This window comes from Geotrypetes seraphini, chromosome 7, assembly GCF_902459505.1.
Source record: "Geotrypetes seraphini chromosome 7, aGeoSer1.1, whole genome shotgun sequence".
In the NCBI taxonomy this organism is placed as follows: Eukaryota; Metazoa; Chordata; class Amphibia; order Gymnophiona; family Dermophiidae; genus Geotrypetes; species Geotrypetes seraphini.
The window spans coordinates 191,163,925-191,183,656 of NC_047090.1; the positions used below are offsets into that span (position 1 = coordinate 191,163,925).

The window sequence follows — 19,732 nt, forward strand, 5'->3', positions numbered from 1 at the left end:
CAATCACCGGGTTTAAAAAGTGCAGCAAGTGCCAACGCGCGATTTCACTCACGGACCCTCACTGGCGCTGTTTGCAGTGTTTGGGCCCTGACCACATCCCGAAATCGTGCAGGCCTTGCTCTACCCTTACGGCACGCTCATTCAAGCGGCGTTGCCTATTGTGGGAATCGATGTTCAAGATGGATGCAGCTAAGGATCCCTCAGCCTCCACTTCATCTGATACCTCCCCGATTCGGGCGAAACCAGTATCGACCCCTCCTGCATCGAGTGTGGTGAAACCGGCATCGCTCAACCCGACACCATCCACGAGCTCGACGTCGGTGCCTGCCCCGGTCTCCTCGGTTCAGGTACCTCTTCCTTCCACAGTGCCACCAATGGTCATCAAAGTGCCGAAAGCTACTAAGCAGAAGCACTCGGCCTCGAAGGAGCGCGATGTCCGTGCAGGAGGACCCCCTTTCGGTGCGGATCCCTCCTTATCGGCTTCGCTACGGTCCGTGCTGGAAGCTCAATTCGTTGAGCTCATGCAGACCATCGGACCCGGGCTCATCGCTGCCATACAGGGTGACCCCCCGGTACCGGTCCAAAGGGGCGGTCCGCCCCCTCCCCCTCCCCCACACCGTTCGACCTCGACAACCGACGAGGACGAACGGGGGAGGGCGGCGATGCCCACGCGGCAAGCCTCGCTTACCGATATGCCGCCATTAGAACCCATTACGCCTCCGCGCCAACATGGGACCAGACCTCCGATCGATACTCGAAGCCCTGGGCATAGTCAGGAAGAGTTCTTCCGTACTCCTTACCAGACTTGGGTAGCATCGCAAGAACCCGCATCGCAAACCCAGTTGCGATCCACCGCTTCCAGCCCTATCCACTTGGGGGCCTCGGGAGACCATGCGATGCACAGACGATCCCGATCCCCGTCTCGCCACCGAGACGGGCACCGATCGAGACACTCATCCTGGCACTCCTCACGCCATTCGGAAGTGTCACCGCAGAAAAAACTGCAACGTAGGGGATACTCCTCATCAGAGGTGTCCCCTCCGGGGGGCCCGGAGTACGAGGAGACATCGGTGCCCGATTCTCCTTGCCACTCCCCGATGTCCATGGACCTGGAGGCCTCCCCCTCCTCCAGCCCGTCCCACAGACCGACGCTGGCGGAACAATTGTCCTTCTCATCATTCCTCCGACAAATGGCGGATGATCTGGATGTGACCCTTGACACGGGCTCCCGATACTCCAAAGAGTATCTGGACACCATGCATTTACCTAACCCTCCAACGGAGTCGCTTCGGCTCCCCTTGCACAAATTACTGGACCAGACCTTCATGCAATGCTTCGAAACACCGTATTCCATACCAGCGATCCCCAGCAAACTCGATGCTCGATACCGCATCGTGCACCATAAAGGGTTTGAGGGCCCTCAACTCTCCCACCAATCCCTACTGGTCGAGTCCTCTCTTAAACGCTCTCATCCCTCCCAGGTCTACGCCTCTGTACCGCCGGGCCGAGAGGGGAGAACGATGGACAAATTTGGTAGAAAATTCTACCAAAACTCCATGATGGCGTCACGGGTGCTAAACTACAATTTCTTTTTCTCTTCCTATCTGGAGTTCTTCTTGCCGGTGCTCCGCAAGTTTACTCCGTTCATAGACAACCAAGCTCGATTCAAGTTCGAGGAAGTGGTAGCCTCCCTCTCCCAATTACGCCTCCAGCTGATGCAATCCTCCTTCAATGCATTCGAACTCTCGGCACGCGCCGCCGCAAGCGCGGTAGCTATGCGTCGCCTGGCATGGCTCCGTACAATCGATATGGACCCCAACCTCCAGGACAGACTCGCCAACGTACCATGTGCTGGAGCTGACCTGTTCGATGAGTCTATCGAAACTGTTACCAAGAAGCTGTCGGATCATGAAAAATCTTTTCAATCCATCCTGCGGCCCAAACCCAAACCTCAACAGTCTCGACCTTCCAGGCCACCCCTGATTTACCAGCGGCGTTACATGCCCAGACAAACGCCTGCTGCGAGACAACCTGCGAAGAGACAACCTCCCCAGAAGTCTCAGCAAAAACCTCAGCCACCGGCTGCACCTAAGGCTCCCCAGCCCTTTTGACGCCCCTCCCGGGAGCATAACCTCGGCCTCTCCCATAGGGGGCCGCCTCCATCTTTTTTACCATCGATGGGAGGCCATAACCACGGACCTATGGGTCCTCACCATCATAAGAGAAGGATACTCTCTTCAATTCCACCGGGTCCCCCCGGACCATCCTCCAAGAGAGCATCCTTCAAGCTCGACGCAGACCGCCCTTCTTCTTCAGGAAGTCCAAACCTTACTTCAGCTTCGGGCTGTCGAGCCGGTCCCGTTAGACCAATTGAACCGAGGGTTTTACTCCCGGTACTTCCTCGTCCCGAAGAAAACGGGCGACCTGCGACCCATTTTAGACCTTCGGGCCCTCAACAAGTTTCTGGTCAAAGAGAAGTTTCGCATGCTGACTCTGGCTTCTCTATACCCCCTCCTCGAGCAGAACGACTGGTTATGCTCCCTGGATCTCAAGGAGGCCTACACTCACATCCCCATTCACCCGGCCTCCCGAAAGTTCCTCAGATTTCGGGTGGGAAATCTGCACCTACAGTACCGAGTGCTACCATTCGGCCTATCTTCGTCCCCCAGAGTCTTCACAAAGTGCCTGGTGGTAGTGGCCGCAGCACTCCGGGACAGGAGTCTACAGGTGTTCCCATACCTCGACGACTGGCTCATCAAGGCCCCGTCAGCCCCAGAGGTCACTTCGGCGGCCTTGGCTACAACCTACTTCCTCCAAAATTTGGGCTTCGAGATCAACTTCTCCAAGTCTCATCTACAACCCTCCCAGTCCCTCCCCTTCATCGGAGCGGTCCTGGACACCACCCGACTCCGAGCATTCCTGCCCCTGCAACGCATGGAGTCCCTTCTTCATCTCTGCCAGGCGGTGTCACCCCGGAGAGGATACCTGAGGACTTTGGTGCCCTGGGTGAGAAGCTGAGGAGGTTAGATGCGCAGGTTGTGTTCTCCTCGATCCTTCCAGTAAGAGGCAAGGGAAGAGCCAGAGAGAATCGGATCCAGAAGGCAAACGACTGGCTGCAAGGATGGTGCAAGGAGATGAACTTCGGGTTCCTGAACCACGGAGAGGCACTACAGGGACTACAGGGACCAGATGGGTTGCACCTGTCCAGCAGAGGGAAGAACGTCTTTGGACACCGATTAGCCCGCCTACTCCATAGGGCTTTAAACTAGGTAAGTTGGGGGAGGGTACGGGCAATAATAACCTATCTAATGAAGTAAGCTGCAAATACCATTCAGGATCTGAGGTATATACACATAGCAATCATGGATCTAGGGGGGGTGCTCACAATTCCGGGTTCAGGGGGGATACTGACATTTTCGAATCCGGGGTAAGTTCACACTGTGTTTCAGGGTCTAAGAAGAATACACACATCGCAAACAATACCAAAGGAGCCGATGGAGCTCAATCGGGAATATCACTAGATAGCCATAACAAACCTAGGACTTGGAAGGCTATGTACGTCAATGCCCACAGTTTGGGCAACAAGATTCTGGAATTGGAAATGGAAATGAGGGGCGCCGACCTAGATGTGGTGGCAATATCCGAAACCTGGCTTACGGACTCCCACAGGTGGGACGTGGTCATACCGGGTTACAATCTGTTCCGCCAAGACAGGGAGGGCAAAATGGGAGGAGGGGTAGCACTATATGCCAAAGATGACATTAAAGTTACCAGAATCACAGATGTTAGGTACACAGGGGAATCCCTGTGGGTAAATATGGCCAGGGGAAAGGACAAATGCCTGTACCTCGGCATAGTATACAGACCTCCAAGGCAACAGGAAGACCTTGATATGGAATTAATAGAGGACATAGAGAATATCACCTTGCGTGGGGACACAGTATTGATGGGGGACTTCAATATGCCTGACGTGAATTGGAACACACTTTCCTCTGCGACTGGAAGCAGCAAAAGGCTATTAAACTCTATAAAGGGAGCCAGACTCAAGCAAATGGTTTCGGAGCCAACTAGGGATCAGGCGATTCTAGACCTAATACTTACCAACGGAGAAAGTGTCACAGATGTCTCTGTGGGAGACACGCTGTCATCCAGTGACCACAACATGGTATGGTTTAACCTCAGAAAAGGTTTCGCCAAACCCAACACATTAACTAAGGTCCTCAGCTTCAAGGACACCAACTTCGAGGACATGGGGGAATTCATCCATCAGTCGCTGCAAAACCAAGCAGAGACTGATAATGTAGAGGAATTGTGGTCAACACTGAAAACTACCATACACGAAGCAACAAACAGATTTATCAAATCTGTAAGTAAACGACGAAGAAAAAACAAACCGCAGTGGTTCTCTACGGAGGTCTCCAACCTCATAAAAGAGAAGAAGAGAGCATTCATCTCCTTCAAACATTCAGGGAAGCAGGGATCCAGAGAAGACTATCTGGCCAAGTCAAGAACCGTCAAAACAGCAGTCAGAGAGGCCAAATTGCAGGTGGAGGAGAATCTAGCAAAGAATATCAAAAAGGGCGATAAAGCATTCTTTAGGTATATTAGTGATAGAAACAGGAACACAGGAGGGATAGTACGCCTTAGGAAACTGGACGGGAACTATGTAGAATCGGACTCCGAGAAGGCTAAACTGTTAAATGAATACTTTTGCTCAGTTTTCACCCGCGAGGCGCAGGGATCCGGCCCTCAACTACCAACAGGGGATAGCTCGATAGACCCGTTTTGCAGCTTCGAGATAACGCCCAATAGTGTCTACAGTGAACTATCCAAACTCAAGGTTCACAAAGCCATGGGGCCAGACAACATACACCCCAGAGTACTCAGAGAGTTAAAAGACACCTTGGCGAAACCACTATCAACACTCTTCAATCTCTCCCTTAGCAAAGGAAAAGTCCCGCTAGACTGGAAAACGGCTAATGTCATTCCACTCCACAAAAAAGGAAGTAGGACGGAAGCTACGAACTACAGACCAGTGAGTCTCACATCAATAGTAAGCAAACTAATGGAAACTCTAATCAAACACCAATTGGATGCGGTCCTTAACGAGGGGAATCTGCGAAATCCCCGTCAACATGGGTTTACAAAGGGGAGGTCCTGTCAATCCAACCTGATCAGCTTCTTTGACTGGGTGACGAGGAAGCTGGATATTGGGGAGTCCCTGGATGTCGTGTACTTGGATTTCAGCAAAGCATTCGATAGCGTACCACACCGCAGGTTGTTGAGCAAGATGAGCTCTATAGGTTTGGGAGATACCTTGACTACATGGGTGGGGGACTGGCTAGGAGGTAGACTTCAGAGGGTGGTGGTGAATGGCTCCCCCTCCGAAACGACAGAGGTGTTAAGTGGAGTGCCGCAGGGCTCGGTCTTGGGCCCAATCTTGTTCAACATCTTCATAAGGGACTTGGCTGAAGGGCTTCAGGGTAAATTAACGTTATTCGCCGATGATGCCAAATTATGCAATATAGTGGACAAGAACACAACAGGACCTGACAACAAATCCAAGACCGATAGTATGGCACACGACCTCCTCCTACTGGAGAATTGGTCCAGGACCTGGCAACTAAACTTCAATGCCAAAAAATGCAAGGTCATGCACCTAGGCAACAGAAATCCATGTAAGACTTACACTCTTAATGGTGAGATCCTAGAGAGAACTGTAGCGGAACGAGACTTAGGGGTAATCATCAGTGAGGACATGAAGACTGCAACTCAGGTGGAGAAAGCTTCATCTAAAGCCAGACAAATCATGGGTTGCATACGAAGGAGTTTCGTTAGCCGTAAGCCCGAAGTCATAATGCCATTATATAGGTCCATGGTGAGACCCCATCTGGAATACTGTGTACAATTCTGGAGACCACATTACCGCAAAGATGTGCTGAGACTAGAGTCGGTCCAGCGAATGGCCACACGGATGGTCACGGGGCTCAGGGATCTCCCGTATGAGGAACGGCTGAATAAGCTGCAGCTCTACTCCCTTGAGGAACGCAGGGAGAGGGGGGACATGATCGAGACATTCAAGTACCTCACGCGCCGTATCGAGGTGGGGGAGGATATCTTCTTCTTCAAGGAACCCACGTCAACACGAGGGCATCCATGGAAAATCAGGGGAGGGACATTACATGGCGACACCAGGAAATACTTCTTCACCGAGAGGGTGGTGGATCGATGGAATGGTCTTCCGATGCAGGTGATTGAGGCCAGCAGTGTGCCTGATTTTAAGGCTAAATGGGATCGAAAGGTGGGATCTCTTCGCAAGGAGAGGTAGGGGAGGGTCATTGATGTGGGCAGACTTGATGGGCCTTGGCCCTTATCTGCCGTCACCTTCTATGTTTCTATGTTACTCGCCAAACTCTACCGGCGAGACAACTGATGGTGCTCCTGGGCCATATGGCCTCCACAGTACACGCGTCCGATCCACTATCCAAACACATCTCAGTCACACCTGCTCTTCGGCAGTCTCTACTTTGGTGGATGACCTCTTCGAATCTATCCAGAGGTTTGCTGATGCACTCTCCCCCCCATCAGAAAGTTCTCACAACCGATTCGTCGAATTATGCATGGGGGGCCCACCTGGATGGTCTCCGCACCCAAGGATTCTGGACCAGTGCGGAAAGACTACACCAAATCAATCTACTGGAACTCAGAGCCATCTTCAATGCGCTCCAAGCTTTCCAACATCTACTTCACGACATGGTAATCCTCATTCGCACAGACAATCAGGCCGCCATGTATTATATCAACAAGCAAGGAGGCACGGGCTCGGCCCTCCTTTGCCAGGAAGCTCTACGAGTCTGGGACTGGGCGGTGCGCCACAACGCCCTACTCAGAGCAGTATACATCCAGGGGGAGAACAACGTCTTAGCAGACAAACTAAGCCGTCTGCTACAACCGCACGAATGGACTCTCCATTCCAGCCCCTTCACCAAATCTTCAAGCAATGGGGGACGCCTCAGATAGACCTCTTTGCGGCTCCCCACAACTCCAAACTGCCTCAGTTTTGCTCCAGGATCTACACTCCTCATCGCCTCGAGGCAGATGCTTTTCTACTGAACTGGGGGAAACGATTTCTATATGCGTTCCCACCATTCCCGCTGATCCAGAAGACTCTGGTCAAGCTGAAACTCGAACGGGCCACCATGATTCTAATAGCTCCTCGGTGGCCCAGACAACCTTGGTTCTCCCTCCTACTCCAACTCAGCAGCAGGGAACCAGTACCACTTCCAGTGTTTCCTTCACTGCTTACTCAACATCAAGGATCACTACTTCATCCCAACCTGCAGTCTCTCCACCTGACAGCTTGGTTCCTCTCAACGTAACCCCTCACCAATTCTCACAAGAAGTGAGGGAGGTCTTGGAAGCTTCCAGGAAGCCCGCCACTCGACAATGCTACTCCCAGAAATGGACCAGATTCTCCTCATGGTGTGTTTCTAAGTCAAAGGAACCTCAGCGAGCTTCCTTATCCTCCGTGCTGGACTATCTCCTACACCTATCTCAATCTGGGCTCAAGTCCACATCCATACGAGTCCACCTGAGCGCTATTGCGGCGTTCCACCAGCCCCTACAAGGGAAACCCCTCTCGGCCCATCCAGTGGTCGCCAGATTTATGAAAGGACTCTTCCATGTTAACCCTCCTCTCAAACCACCCCCAGTAGTTTGGGACCTCAATGTAGTCCTTTCCCATCTCATGAAGCCCCCGTTTGAACCACTCAACAGGGCCCCTCTTAAGTACCTCACCTGGAAAGTGCTTTTTCTTGTAGCCCTTACGTCCGCTCGCAGAGTCAGCGAACTCCAGGCATTGATGGCGGATCCACCATTCACAGTATTCCATCATGACAAGGTGGTCCTACGCACTCACCCGAAATTCCTGCCTAAGGTGGTCTCCGAATTCCATCTCAACCAATCCATTGTACTTCCAGTATTCTTCCCTAAGCCCCATTCTCACCACGGAGAATCGGCCCTTCACACTCTAGACTGTAAACGTGCCTTGGCTTTCTACCTGGATCGCACCAAGCCACACAGAACCACCCCTCAACTTTTTGTCTCCTTCGACCCTAACAAGTTGGGAAGACCCGTATCGAAGCGCACCATCTCTAATTGGATGGCGGCTTGTATCTCTTTCTGCTATGCCCAGGCTGGATTATCACTTCCTTGTAAGGTCACAGCCCATAAGGTCAGAGCAATGGCAGCCTCAGTAGCATTCCTCAGATCAACACCAATCGAGGAAATTTGTAAGGCTGCCACCTGGTCCTCGGTTCACACATTCACCTCACATTATTGTCTGGATACTCTCTCCAGACGGGATGGACAGTTTGGCCAAACAGTATTGAAAAATTTATTCTCTTAAATCGCCAACTCCCCCTCCATCCCACTGAGGTTAGCTTGGAGGTCACCCACTAGTGAGAATACCTGCCTGCTTGTCCTGGGATAAAGCAATGTTACTTACCGTAACAGTTGTTATCCAGGGACAGCAGGCAGCTATTCTCACGTCCCACCCACCTCCCCTGGGTTGGCTTCTCTGCTAGCTACCTGAACTGAGGAGACACGCCCGGAGCATCGGGCGGGAAGGCACTGGCGCATGCGCGGTGCGGGCATCTCGAAACTTTAAGTTTCTACAAGCAACACGTGCTTGTGAGACGTCCGTACCGGGGCTCTGTCTGATGACATCACCCACTAGTGAGAATACCTGCCTGCTGTCCCTGGATAACAACTGTTACGGTAAGTAACATTGCTTTCTGGTTGGTCTTATAGACAGTCTCCATCGAGGGCTACACACTTAGGGCTAGATTGCGACCCCTTTGCGACCCGAGTTTCCTCCAACCTGATTCACTAACCCCTGTCCCGATCTGATTCCTATCCGAGTATGCAAATGAGGGGAAACGGCAGGAATGCGATTCACTAAACAAATCTGGGACACCGACTGGGCTGGCCGATCTACAGAAGAAGCAACTGCTGCGGACCAGTCGCACACAGCCTTGCTGACTCTCCTGCCCCAATCTTCCATCCCTGCTGTCTGCCCCGAGCTCTGCCCCAACTCTCCTGCCCCCGATCTCTGCTCTGATTCTCCTGTCCCGACTCGAGCCCGTGATTTTAACCCGCTTTAAACCCACAGGTTAAAACCACAGGCTTGCGAGTAAAAAGTAAATTTTTAAAAACACCGACATCAAACACATGCGCAGACCATCTACAGGCAAAGTAGATGGTCTGAGCATGCGTCTGGAGAGCAATCTGTGAGGTCGGTGGGAGGTGATCCTCCGATCGCCCCATTTGAATACAGGCCCGTTGTGAATCAGTCGGCCTGCGTTGGATCGGACACGGAGCGGACTGACTCAGTCAGGTTAGTGAATCTAGGCCTTAGTTCTGTGATTTTCTATCAAGCCCAGAATCCTTTTTCCAACATTGGCCAACCCAGGTCACAAGTACTGGGCAAGATCCCAAACAGTAAAATAGATTTTATGCTGTATATCCTAGGAATAAGCAGTGGATTTTCCTGTCCATCTTAATAATTGCTTCTAATCTAATCTAATCTAATCTAATCTAATCTAAACCTTAAATTTATATACCGCATCATCTAGAGTACACTTTTCTTTTAGGAAATTGTACAATCCTTTTTTTAAACCCTGCTAAGCTCACTGCTTTTACAATGCAAAAGAATTGGAACAGAAACACTTCTGCAAGTCAAAGTGATGCTTGTATGTGTGTGTATTTCTGCATATGTGTACAATAATAAACAAAAAAAAATGGAGAAATACCTCTACAAAATACCACAGTCAACAAAAGTAGAGATGATAAATGCATCTACGGTATCTGGCATCAACACGCACATGCATGTCCTTTTGCAGGTGTTCGTCAGAAACTTATCCCATCCATCCCAAGGCATGTTTGAAGGTTAAAGGTCAGTATTACCCAACATGTGTCCAATATGCTCTCCTCCTCTCTCACAAAAATCATTGTGACTCAGGTCCAGCTCTTCGATACTGTAATTGACCTGTGGAAAGACAAATGGACAGAGCCATGTTAGGACACTCTTTGGGCTAGACTCACTAAGCTCGTGGCCGATCATCCTCCAATCCGATCCAATCTGCGCATGCAAAGTAGGAAGGGCCTCGATTCACTAAACATGCAGGCACACCAACTGGGCTGGCCGATCCAAAAACAAGAGACTGCTGAGGACCAGCCACTTGTATAGAAACCCTGCTCTCTACCCCGACTCTCCTGCTCTTGCCACTCCGACTCTGTGGTTTTAACCTGCAGGTTTACAGCAGGGCTGCACTACGCTGTGTTCTGTTAAGTTCCAGAACACGCCGCAGTGCAGCCCCGCTGTAAACCCACGGGTTAAAACCATGGGCTCATGGAAATACGCCTATGCATTCCCCCTGGAAGGTCCCTCCTCTCAGAAACTGCCCGCAAACGATCCTACAGCCACTTCATCCCACATCTCTGGAATAAACTCCCCCCCCAACTCAGGCAACAGAGCTCTTTATTGACATTCCGTAAAATGGTAAAGACCCTCCTCTTCAACTAAAGGTCTCCCTCAGTCTACACCCCCCCTTAAACCCCACCTCTCTCTTCTCTCCCCTATTTAACTTCTCCTAAATTTCAGTATAGTCCTCTCTTAGTCTGTACTCTGAAAAATTGTTTGTACCCTGATAAATACTGCACAATCTTGTATGTCCAAGCATCTAAATCTATTGTACATCTTATTTGCCTAATTACTTCTACTGTGTATGTTTACTTGTAGACCGTTCTGAGCTACTGGGAGAACGGGATATAAATCTAAATAAATAAAATAAAAAATAAAAAAATAAATGAAAAAGTAAAGTTTCCAGCTCTTCCTTGCGCAGAGAGCATGCGCAGACCATCTATAGGCAAAGAAGATGATCTGCGTATGCCTCCGATTACCCCCATTCGCATGAGGATGCGTTGTGGATCAGTCGGCCTACCACAGATCACCCACGCATTAGATCGGGAAGGTTAGTGAATCTTATGCAACAAAGGGTTTCCATTTTGAATTTACGCCTGGGATCGTTACACCCTTGAGTCTGTTGTTTAAGAAAGGATGGGAAAATAGTATTAAAAACTGAATAAATACATTTGCTCTTCAGTCCATAGTACATTGATAGGGCAGCCTAGACATTTAATTTATTTCAATTTATTCTTGTTTATACCTGTGGGGAGAAGAAAAAGAAAGAAAGAAGATGATCTGGGAAACTACAGACCAGCGAGTCTGAATTCGGTACCAGGAAAGATGGTTGAGGCACTGATAAAGGACCGCATCATCGATCACCTTGACGGACACGAACTGATGAGGACCAGCCAGCACAGCTTCAGCAAAGGAAGATCTTGCTTGACAAATTTACTTCACTTTTTCGAGGGAGTAAACAGCCAGATAGACGAAGGTGACCCAGTCAACATCATAAATCTAGATTTTCAGAAGGTGTTTGTCAAGGTCCCGCATGAACGTCTACTTCGAAAAATTGTGAGCCATGGAATCGAGGGTGAAATACTCACGTGGATTAAAAACTGGTTGGCGGATAGGAAACAGAGAGTGGTGGTAAATGGACAATACTCGGACTGGAAAAGCGTCACGAGTGGACTGCCGCAGGGTGCTTGGACCCGTGCTCTTCAACATATTTATAAACGACCTGGAAATTGGTACGACGAGCGAGGTGATTAAATTTGCAGATGATACAAAGTTATTCAGAGTAGTGAAGACATAGAAGGATTGCAAAGACCTGCAATGCGACATAAACACGCTCGAGAAATGGGCCGCGAAATGGCAAATGAGGTTCAACGTGGATAAGTGCAAGGTGATGCATGTTGGTAACAAAAATCATATGCACGAATACAGGATGTCCAGTGCTATACTCGGAGAGAGCCCCCAGGAAAGAGACTTGGGAGGGCTTGTAGACAAGTCAATGAAACCGTCCGCACAATGTGTGGCGGCGGCAGCAAAAATGGCAAACAGAATGCTAGGAATGATTAAGAAAGGGATCACAAACAGATCTGAAAAGGTTTATACCAGGCCATGTTACGCCTCCATTGTCGCTATACATGAAAAAAGACATAGTACTACTCGAAAGGGTTCAGAGAAGAGCAACAAAAATGGTTAAGGGACTGGGGGAGTTGCCGTACAATGAGAGGCTACAAAAACTGGGCCTCTTTTCTTTTGAAAAGAAGAGACTGAGGGGACATGATCGAAACATTCAAGATATTGAAGGGAATTGACTTAGTAGAGAAAGAGAGATTGTTCACCCTCTCCAAGGTGAAGGGAACGAGAGGGCACTCGCTAAAGTTAGAAGGGAAAAGATTCCGTACAAATGTAAGGAAGTTCTTCTTCACTCAGAGAGTGGTAGAAATCTAGAACATTCTTCCAGAGGCTGTTATAGGGGAAAGCACCCTTCAGGGATTCAAGACAAGGTTGGATAAGTTCCTACTGGAACAGAACATAAGCAGGTAAGGCTTGACTCAAATAGGGCACTGGGCTTTGACCTACGGGCTGCTGCGTGAGCGGACTGCTGGGCACGATGGACCACTGGTCTGACCCAGCAGCGGCAATTCTTATGTAAGAAAGAAATGAGGTTCAACGTAGATAAGTGTAAAGTGACGCATGTCGGTAACAAAAATCTCATGTATGAATACAGGATGTCCGGGACGGTACTTGGAGAGACCTCCCAGGAAAGAGTTGGGAGTTCTGATTGACAAGTTGATGAAGTCATTTGCGCAATGTGCGGCGGCGGTGAAAAGGGTGAACAGAATGCTAGGAATGACTAAGAAAGGGATCGTGAACAGATCGGAGAAGGTTATCATGCCGCTGTACCGGGCCATGGTACGCCCTCACCTGGAGTACTGCGTCCAGCACTTGTCGCCATTCATGAAGGACACGGCTAAAGTTGAAAGGGAATAGATTCCATACAAACATAAGGAAGTTCTTCTTCACCCAGAGAGTGGTAGAAAACTGGAACGCTCTTCCGGAGTCTGTTATAGGGGAAAACACCCTCCAGGGATTCAAGACAAAGTTAGACAAGTTCCTGCTGAACCGGAATGTACGCAGGTAGGGCTAGTCTCAGTTAGGGCACTGGTCTTTGACCTGGGGGCCGCCATGTGTAGCAGACTGCTGGGCACGATGGACCACTGGTCTGACCCAGCAGCGACAATTCTTATGTTCTTATGATAGATAGATCAATAGATCTGAGCTCTGTGTGAGGGGAACAAATTCTCCAGCTTGGGTGGACAGTCAAAACCCTTAATGAAAATTGCAATCTATATGCCAAAAAATGCAAAGTCATGCACCTGGGCAGCCAAAATCCATGCAAGACTTACACCCTTAATGGCGAGATCCTAACAAGAACTGAAGCAGAACGAGACTTAGGGGTGATCGTCAGTGAGAACATGAAGACTGCCAATCAAGTGGAGCAAGCTTCAGCCAAGGCAAGACAAATCATAGGTTGCATACGCAGGAGTTTCGTCAGCCATAAGTCTGAAGTCATTATGCCATTGTATAGATCCATGGTGAGGCCCCACCTGGAATACTGTGTGCAATTCTGGAGGCTGCATTACCGTAAGGATGTGCTGAGACTGGAGCCGGTCCAGAGAATGGCCACCCGGATGGTCTCGGGACTCAAAGATCTCCCGTATGAGGAACGGCTGGATAAGTTGCAGCTGTACTCACTCGAGGAACGCAGAGAGAGGGGTGACATGATCGAGACATTCAAGTATCTCACGGGCCACATCGAGGTGGAAGAAGATATCTTCTTTTTCAAGGGTCCCGCGGCAACAAGGGGGCATCCGTGGAAAATCAGGGGCGGGAAACTGCACTGGGACACCAGGAAATTCTTTTTCACTGAAAGGGTGATTGATCGCTGGAATAGTCTTCCACTTCAGGTTATTGAGGCCAGCAGCGTGCCTGATTGTAAGGCCAAATGGGACAGATACGTGGGATCTATTCACAGAGAAAGGTAGGGGAGGGTCATTGGGGTGGGCAAACTAGATGGGCCATGGCCCTTATCTGCCGTCTATTTCTATGTTTCTATGTTCCTATGCAACTGCTTCATTTACTGTTTTTATAATATGTCATATTTGGATACACAAATCACTAATAATAAAACCCTAAGAGGGAGTGACGTCACCGGCACAAATGGACGCTTGCTAGGTGAGCTCCGTTCCAGCCCGCGCAAAAATCCCCATTTCGGCTGTGCAATCGCGCTTTGTTTTTTGTTCGTTGGGTCCCGGTTGTGAGGGAGTGCGATCCGGCAATGGCGACGCGGAAACGGCTGCCCGGAGACAAACTCGGGCAACGCACGCTGGAGCAGACCCGTGGCAGGGGCGCACGTGGTGGCTCGGGCCCAGATGATGGTGGCAGTGGGGCCCTGCTTGCGGTGGGGTATGCGTCAGATCCGGCAGCCCTGGAATCGGCTGTGAGCTCGGCAGACCCGTTGACTAAGGCTGACATGCAGCCCTGGATACAGGAGGTGAAATCTGATATTGCGACTGTAGCAGTGCAGGTTTGGGAGACTGTGCAGGAACTGCGCTCGGATCTCCTTGAGGTGGGCTCTCGTGTGGATGTGGTTGAGACCCGGCTGGACACGTGCGAGGCTTCTGTCACTGGTTTGCAGCGCAAATTGGAGGATTCTGGCGCTGATTACCTGCTCCTGTTAGATAAAGTCGAGGATTTGGAAAACCGCACTCGTCGGAATAATTTGCGAGTGCGGGGACTCCCAGAGCTTCCGGAATATAGGGATGTTTGTGAGGTGGTTCTGCGTCTGCTGCACTGGCTGCTCCAGGATGACTCCCTTGACCCGGGGATAGAACGGGCACACCGAGCTTTGGGCCCGCGACTCTCGGACCAGCCTAAGGATGTGGTGGTTTGCTTGCAGAGCTTTGTGATCAAGGAACGGGCCTTGCGGAGGGCCCGGGAGTTGGGTACGGTGACCTGGGAGGGTCATCGCCTGGAATTTTATCAAGATCTGGCTGCTAGCACCCTGCAGAAGCGGTGCTCCTTCCGGGAGATCACCAAAGCTCTCCAGCGGGGCAATCTCCGCTATCGCTGGACCTATCCCTTCGGTGTGGTTATTACCATCAATGGAGTCCATACCAGGGTTGTGACTGTACGAGAAGCACGAGAACTGCTGTTGAAAGCGGGCATTGAGGTGTCGGAGGTGTCGGGCCCGGAGCTACGGGGCAGAGCCAGCCCTGGTAGGCCCTCTGCCCCTTCTGGATGGCAGCATGTGGAGCGTGGTGCTCGAGGGAGCCGTGGAGGTCCGGGTGGTGGAACCTCCCCACCAGCAGTGGCTTCTACCTCTTCAGGACTCACTTGAACTGTGCTAGGTGTGGGTACTATCTCCATGTGCCTATAGGCCTGTGCCTATGCCCCTTGGGGTGGGGGGGGATAAAAGATGTGCCTTAGGGCTAGGGGGCATCCGGGTTCGGGTGGCTGGAGGGGGATAGCTGGTTGTTGTACCTGGTTTGTTGCTCCTTTGAAAAGTGACTTTGCTTAGTGAGTTGGGGGCAGTTGTGGGGTGGGGACGGTTGTTGGTGGGTTGGCTGTTTGTCTATGGGGATAAATTTGCTGTATGTCTTGGGCTGTGTAAAGGGCGTTGGGGACTGTTAACTTCCGGGTTTGTACATGGGAGGTTTGGCTACTCCCATTGTGGGGGTTGGGGGATGGAGGGGTGTGGTGGGTGGGTACGGTGTGGGATGGGGTGGGGTTGGGCTGTGGGGGGTGACAGTTCTTGACTTGGGGGTTCTTCTTTCTATACTTTCTTTTTGGGCTTTGGGTACCTGTTGGTTTTCTTTTTCTCTCTATGGCTGGTATTAAGTTTATCTCTTATAATGTTAGGGGGCTTAACTCTCCCCATAAACGGAAGGCTTTATTTCGGGAGCTGGTCCGTCTGAGGGCTTCCTATGCTTTGTCCAGGAAACACATTTGTTGCGGTCTCACGAGAAACTGGCCCGTGACCCCCGATTCCCTACCGCACTCTTGGCATCTCGGGCGGGTCGCTCCAAGACGGGAGGGGTGGGGATTTTGTTTAGTAAGCACCTGAGGTGTGAGGTTAAACGGGTGGTACGGGACCCCCAGGGTCGCTATATTATGGTGGAGGTGCTGTTGGAGGGCTGTCTGTATTCCTTGGTTAATGTTTACGCTCCCAATGAGGGTCAGGGCTCTTTTGTTCGGGACCTGTCGACCAGGATTCTGCAGTTTAAGGGTGGGGCCTTAATTTTGGGTGGGGATTTCAATCTTACTGTCACACCGCACTTGGATAACTCCGGGTCTGCTGGGGGTTATGGTAGACGAGATCGGAACCTGTTGCGGGCTGCGCTCCGGGAACTTAATGTGGAAGATGGGTGGCGCTGGTTGCACCCTCGGGTGCGAGATTATTCCTATTTTTCGCGGGTACATGCTTCCTATTCTAGGATTGACTATATTTTTGTTGAACGGGGTCTCCTTCGCAGAGTGGAGAGGGCGGGCATTGAGCGGATCACTTGGTCCGATCATGCGCCTGTTTGGTTACAGCTTGCTGGTACGGGTGGTGGTGTTGGGCTGAAATACTGGCGTTTCAATGACAGCTTGCTGAATGATCCTTCGGTAGCGGATCAAATTGCGGGGTGGATTCAGGATTATTTAACGGATAATTTGGAGTGTGGGGCCTCCCCAGAATCTGTCTGGGAAGGATTGAAAGTTACCCTCAGGGGTCGGCTGATTTCTTTGGCATCCTTCCGGCGCAAACGTCAGCGGGAGGAAGTGGATGCCCTGTTGGCCACAATTGGGAGACTTGAGGGGATCCATAAGCGTCAGCCCTGGAATGTAACTGTGAGCAGCCAGTTACAGAAGGCGCGCAGTGACTTGCATGCTCTTGAACTCGACCGCTTGCGTTTTAACCTTCAGTTATTACAGCAGAAGTACTTTGAGTTCTCCAATAAGGCTAGTCGTTTGGCCGCTCACCGGTTGAAGGTGCGTCGTTCTCAGAACCATATCTTGGCTCTCCGGACGGCTTCCGGGGAGCTTCTCCATAGGGAAGATGCCATTCGGGCACGTTTTGTAGAGTATTATGGTAAGTTGTATACCCCTGAGGCGGATTGTACCCCCCTTGATCGGAAGCGCTATCTTGAGTCGGCCTCTCTGCCTCAGATAGCGGAGGTTGATGTGGAACGCCTAGATAGACCCCTTTCGGTCCTGGAAGCGACTGGGGCTTTGCATTCTATGCATGTGGGTAAATCTCCTGGGTTGGACGGTTTTATGGTGCGATATTATAAACGCTTCCAACATTTGTTGTTGCCCCCGTTGGTGACTTTCCTTAATTCTTTGCAAGGGGGCGGTCAATTACCCTTTTTCATGCGCTTAGCGGGGGTTACTGTGTTGGCTAAGGAGGTGAAGGACCCTGTGCGTTGTGAGTCTTATCGCCCAATCTCTCTGTTGGGGGTTGACACCAAAATTTTCACACGGGTCTTAGCGGATCGCCTGATGAGTTGGATCCCACGTTTGATTCATCCTGACCAGACAGGCTTTGTGGTGGGACGGCAGGTTGGGGATAGTGTTCGGAGAGTTTATGATTTGTTGGAGTTTGCTCGGACCCGGGGGGACGATACTGTGTTTCTTTCTATAGATGCCGAGAAGGCTTTCGATAGGGTTTCTTGGCCATTTTTGTTTCAGGTCTTGGAGGCTGTAGGGTTGGGGCCACGCTTGAGGGAATGGATCCGTATTTTATATACTAATCCGCTGGCCTGTGTTAAGGTGAATGGGGGGTACTCTGCTACTTTCCCCTTGTTTCGGGGTACCCGGCAGGGTTGCCCCCTGTCTCCCATCTTGTTCGCGTTGATGGTGGAGCCCCTTGCACAGCGGATCCGTGCCAGCGCCCGCATTCGGGGAGTCCGTACCCCTTCTGGGTACTCCAAAGTGAATTTGTTTGCGAATGATATGCTTTTTACGGTGGAGGACCCGGACAACTCCTTGCCTGCAGTGTTGGAGGAATTGAAGGAGTTCAGGGCGGTGTCGGGTTTTCGGGTCAATGTTGGGAAATCGGAAGTGTTGAATGTGAATTTGTCGGTGGATTGGGTGGAGGCGCTAAAGCAACGGTTTCCTTTTCGGTGGGTTAAACATTCTTTGAGGTATTTGGGTGTGTATTTTGAGCCTCCTGGTTCGAATTTGTTTGATCTTAATTATCTTCCTTTGTTTCGTCGTATTCGTTTGGATTTGGTCAGCTGGGATAGTTATTATTTTTCTTGGCTGGGAAGAATAGAGGTAGTCAAAATGATGATTCTGCCTCGCCTCCTCTTTTTCTTTCAGGCTCTACCCTTGTGGATCCCGCGGTGGCTGTTCTCCACTTTATTTGGGCGGGAAAAAGACCGAGGGTGAGTCGCCGAGTCTTGTATTTGGGAAAGGGCGAGGGTGGGTTGGCGGTACCCAATGTGCTGAAGTATTACCAGGCGGCGCAGCTGCGAGCACTCTTGGAGTGGCAGACTCAGGCCCCAAAACTTTGGGTGGACCTTGAACAGGGCTTGGAGGGGGGTGTGCCCTTGATGCATCTGCCGTGGGTCTCGGGGAGTGGGGGGGGGGGTAGATGTCGGATGTCCTCCGTCCGGACAGCGATGCGGGTGTGGAGAGAGGTGTGCTGTGTGCTTTTACAGGGGCGGCAATATTCTTGGTATGCCCCTTTGCGCTTTAATCCTGAGTTTATTCCGGGAAGGGGAGCCGGGGTGTTTAAGAGGTGGGAGGCTCAGGGTTTGGTTTGTTTGGGACAATTTTGCGATTTGGAAACAAAGAGGGTGAGGTCTTTTGGGGAGCTCCAGCCTCGCTACCAGTTGTTGCCCCGGGATATTTTCCCTTATTTGCAGGTGGTTCACTATGTTCAATCCTCTGGTTTCCTGACTGAGATGCTGGGGGGTAAAACAGGATTTGAGCTCTTATTGGGCCCTGTGGTTAGGAAGGGAGCTCTGTCGGCGATCTACAGGTGTTTGAATGCTGGGGGGGGTGAGTGTATTGCCTTATGTGACATCCTGGGAGGGTGATTGGGGTGCCCCTATCCCGAGGGAGGTGTGGGTGGAAATTTGGCGGGCGATCTCTTCTTCTGGTATTGCTACTTTGATTGTGGAAAATGGGTTTAAGGTTCTGCTTCAGTGGTATTATACCCCCCTGCTATTGGCCAAGATGGGGAGGGTGGGGGGTGGGGGTTTCTGTTGGAGGGGCTGTGGGGAAGTGGCCACCTATCTCCATATGTGGTGGTCTTGTAGGATTGTGTGGGATTATTGGATCGAAATTTTTGATCATATTTCTTTCATTCTGCAGCGGAGGATTCCAGCAGACTGGCGCCATGCCTTGCTGTTTTGGCATGAGCTGGACTTGGAACGGGGTGAATCCTCCTTTTGCATTTTAGCTCTTACTGCTGCCCGCTTGCTTTTGGCCTCTAGGTGGAAGCAACCGGTACCTCCATCTTGGCAGGAGGTGGAATTGAAGTTGCACCAGTGGCAACTCTTGTACCGCCTTACAGCGGCTCAGCATGGGCTCCGCCATAGCTTTGCTCATATATGGAGGAATTTTCGCTCCCTTACTTGACTTCTGTGGGACATTTTCTGTGGGGGGTGGGACTGTTTGGTCTATGCTTTCCTTTCGGGGTACCTTTTTCTTTACTGATTGCTCTTTGAACCTTTCCTGTCCACTGTTGGAGTGGGAGTCTGG

General features: G+C 50.9%; 1 protein-coding gene across 1 annotated transcript in view; it reads right to left on the reverse strand.

Moving 5' to 3' along the window:
* The window catches only part of LRRC74A (leucine rich repeat containing 74A), a 111,327-nt gene that overhangs the window by 40,797 nt on the left and 50,798 nt on the right, over window positions 1–19,732 (reverse strand). Inside the window, exon 6 of the mRNA XM_033953276.1 lies at window positions 9,967–10,048. Within this exon, the coding sequence (XP_033809167.1) occupies window positions 9,967–10,048 (82 nt within the window). The remainder of the gene's footprint in view (window positions 1–9,966; window positions 10,049–19,732) is intronic.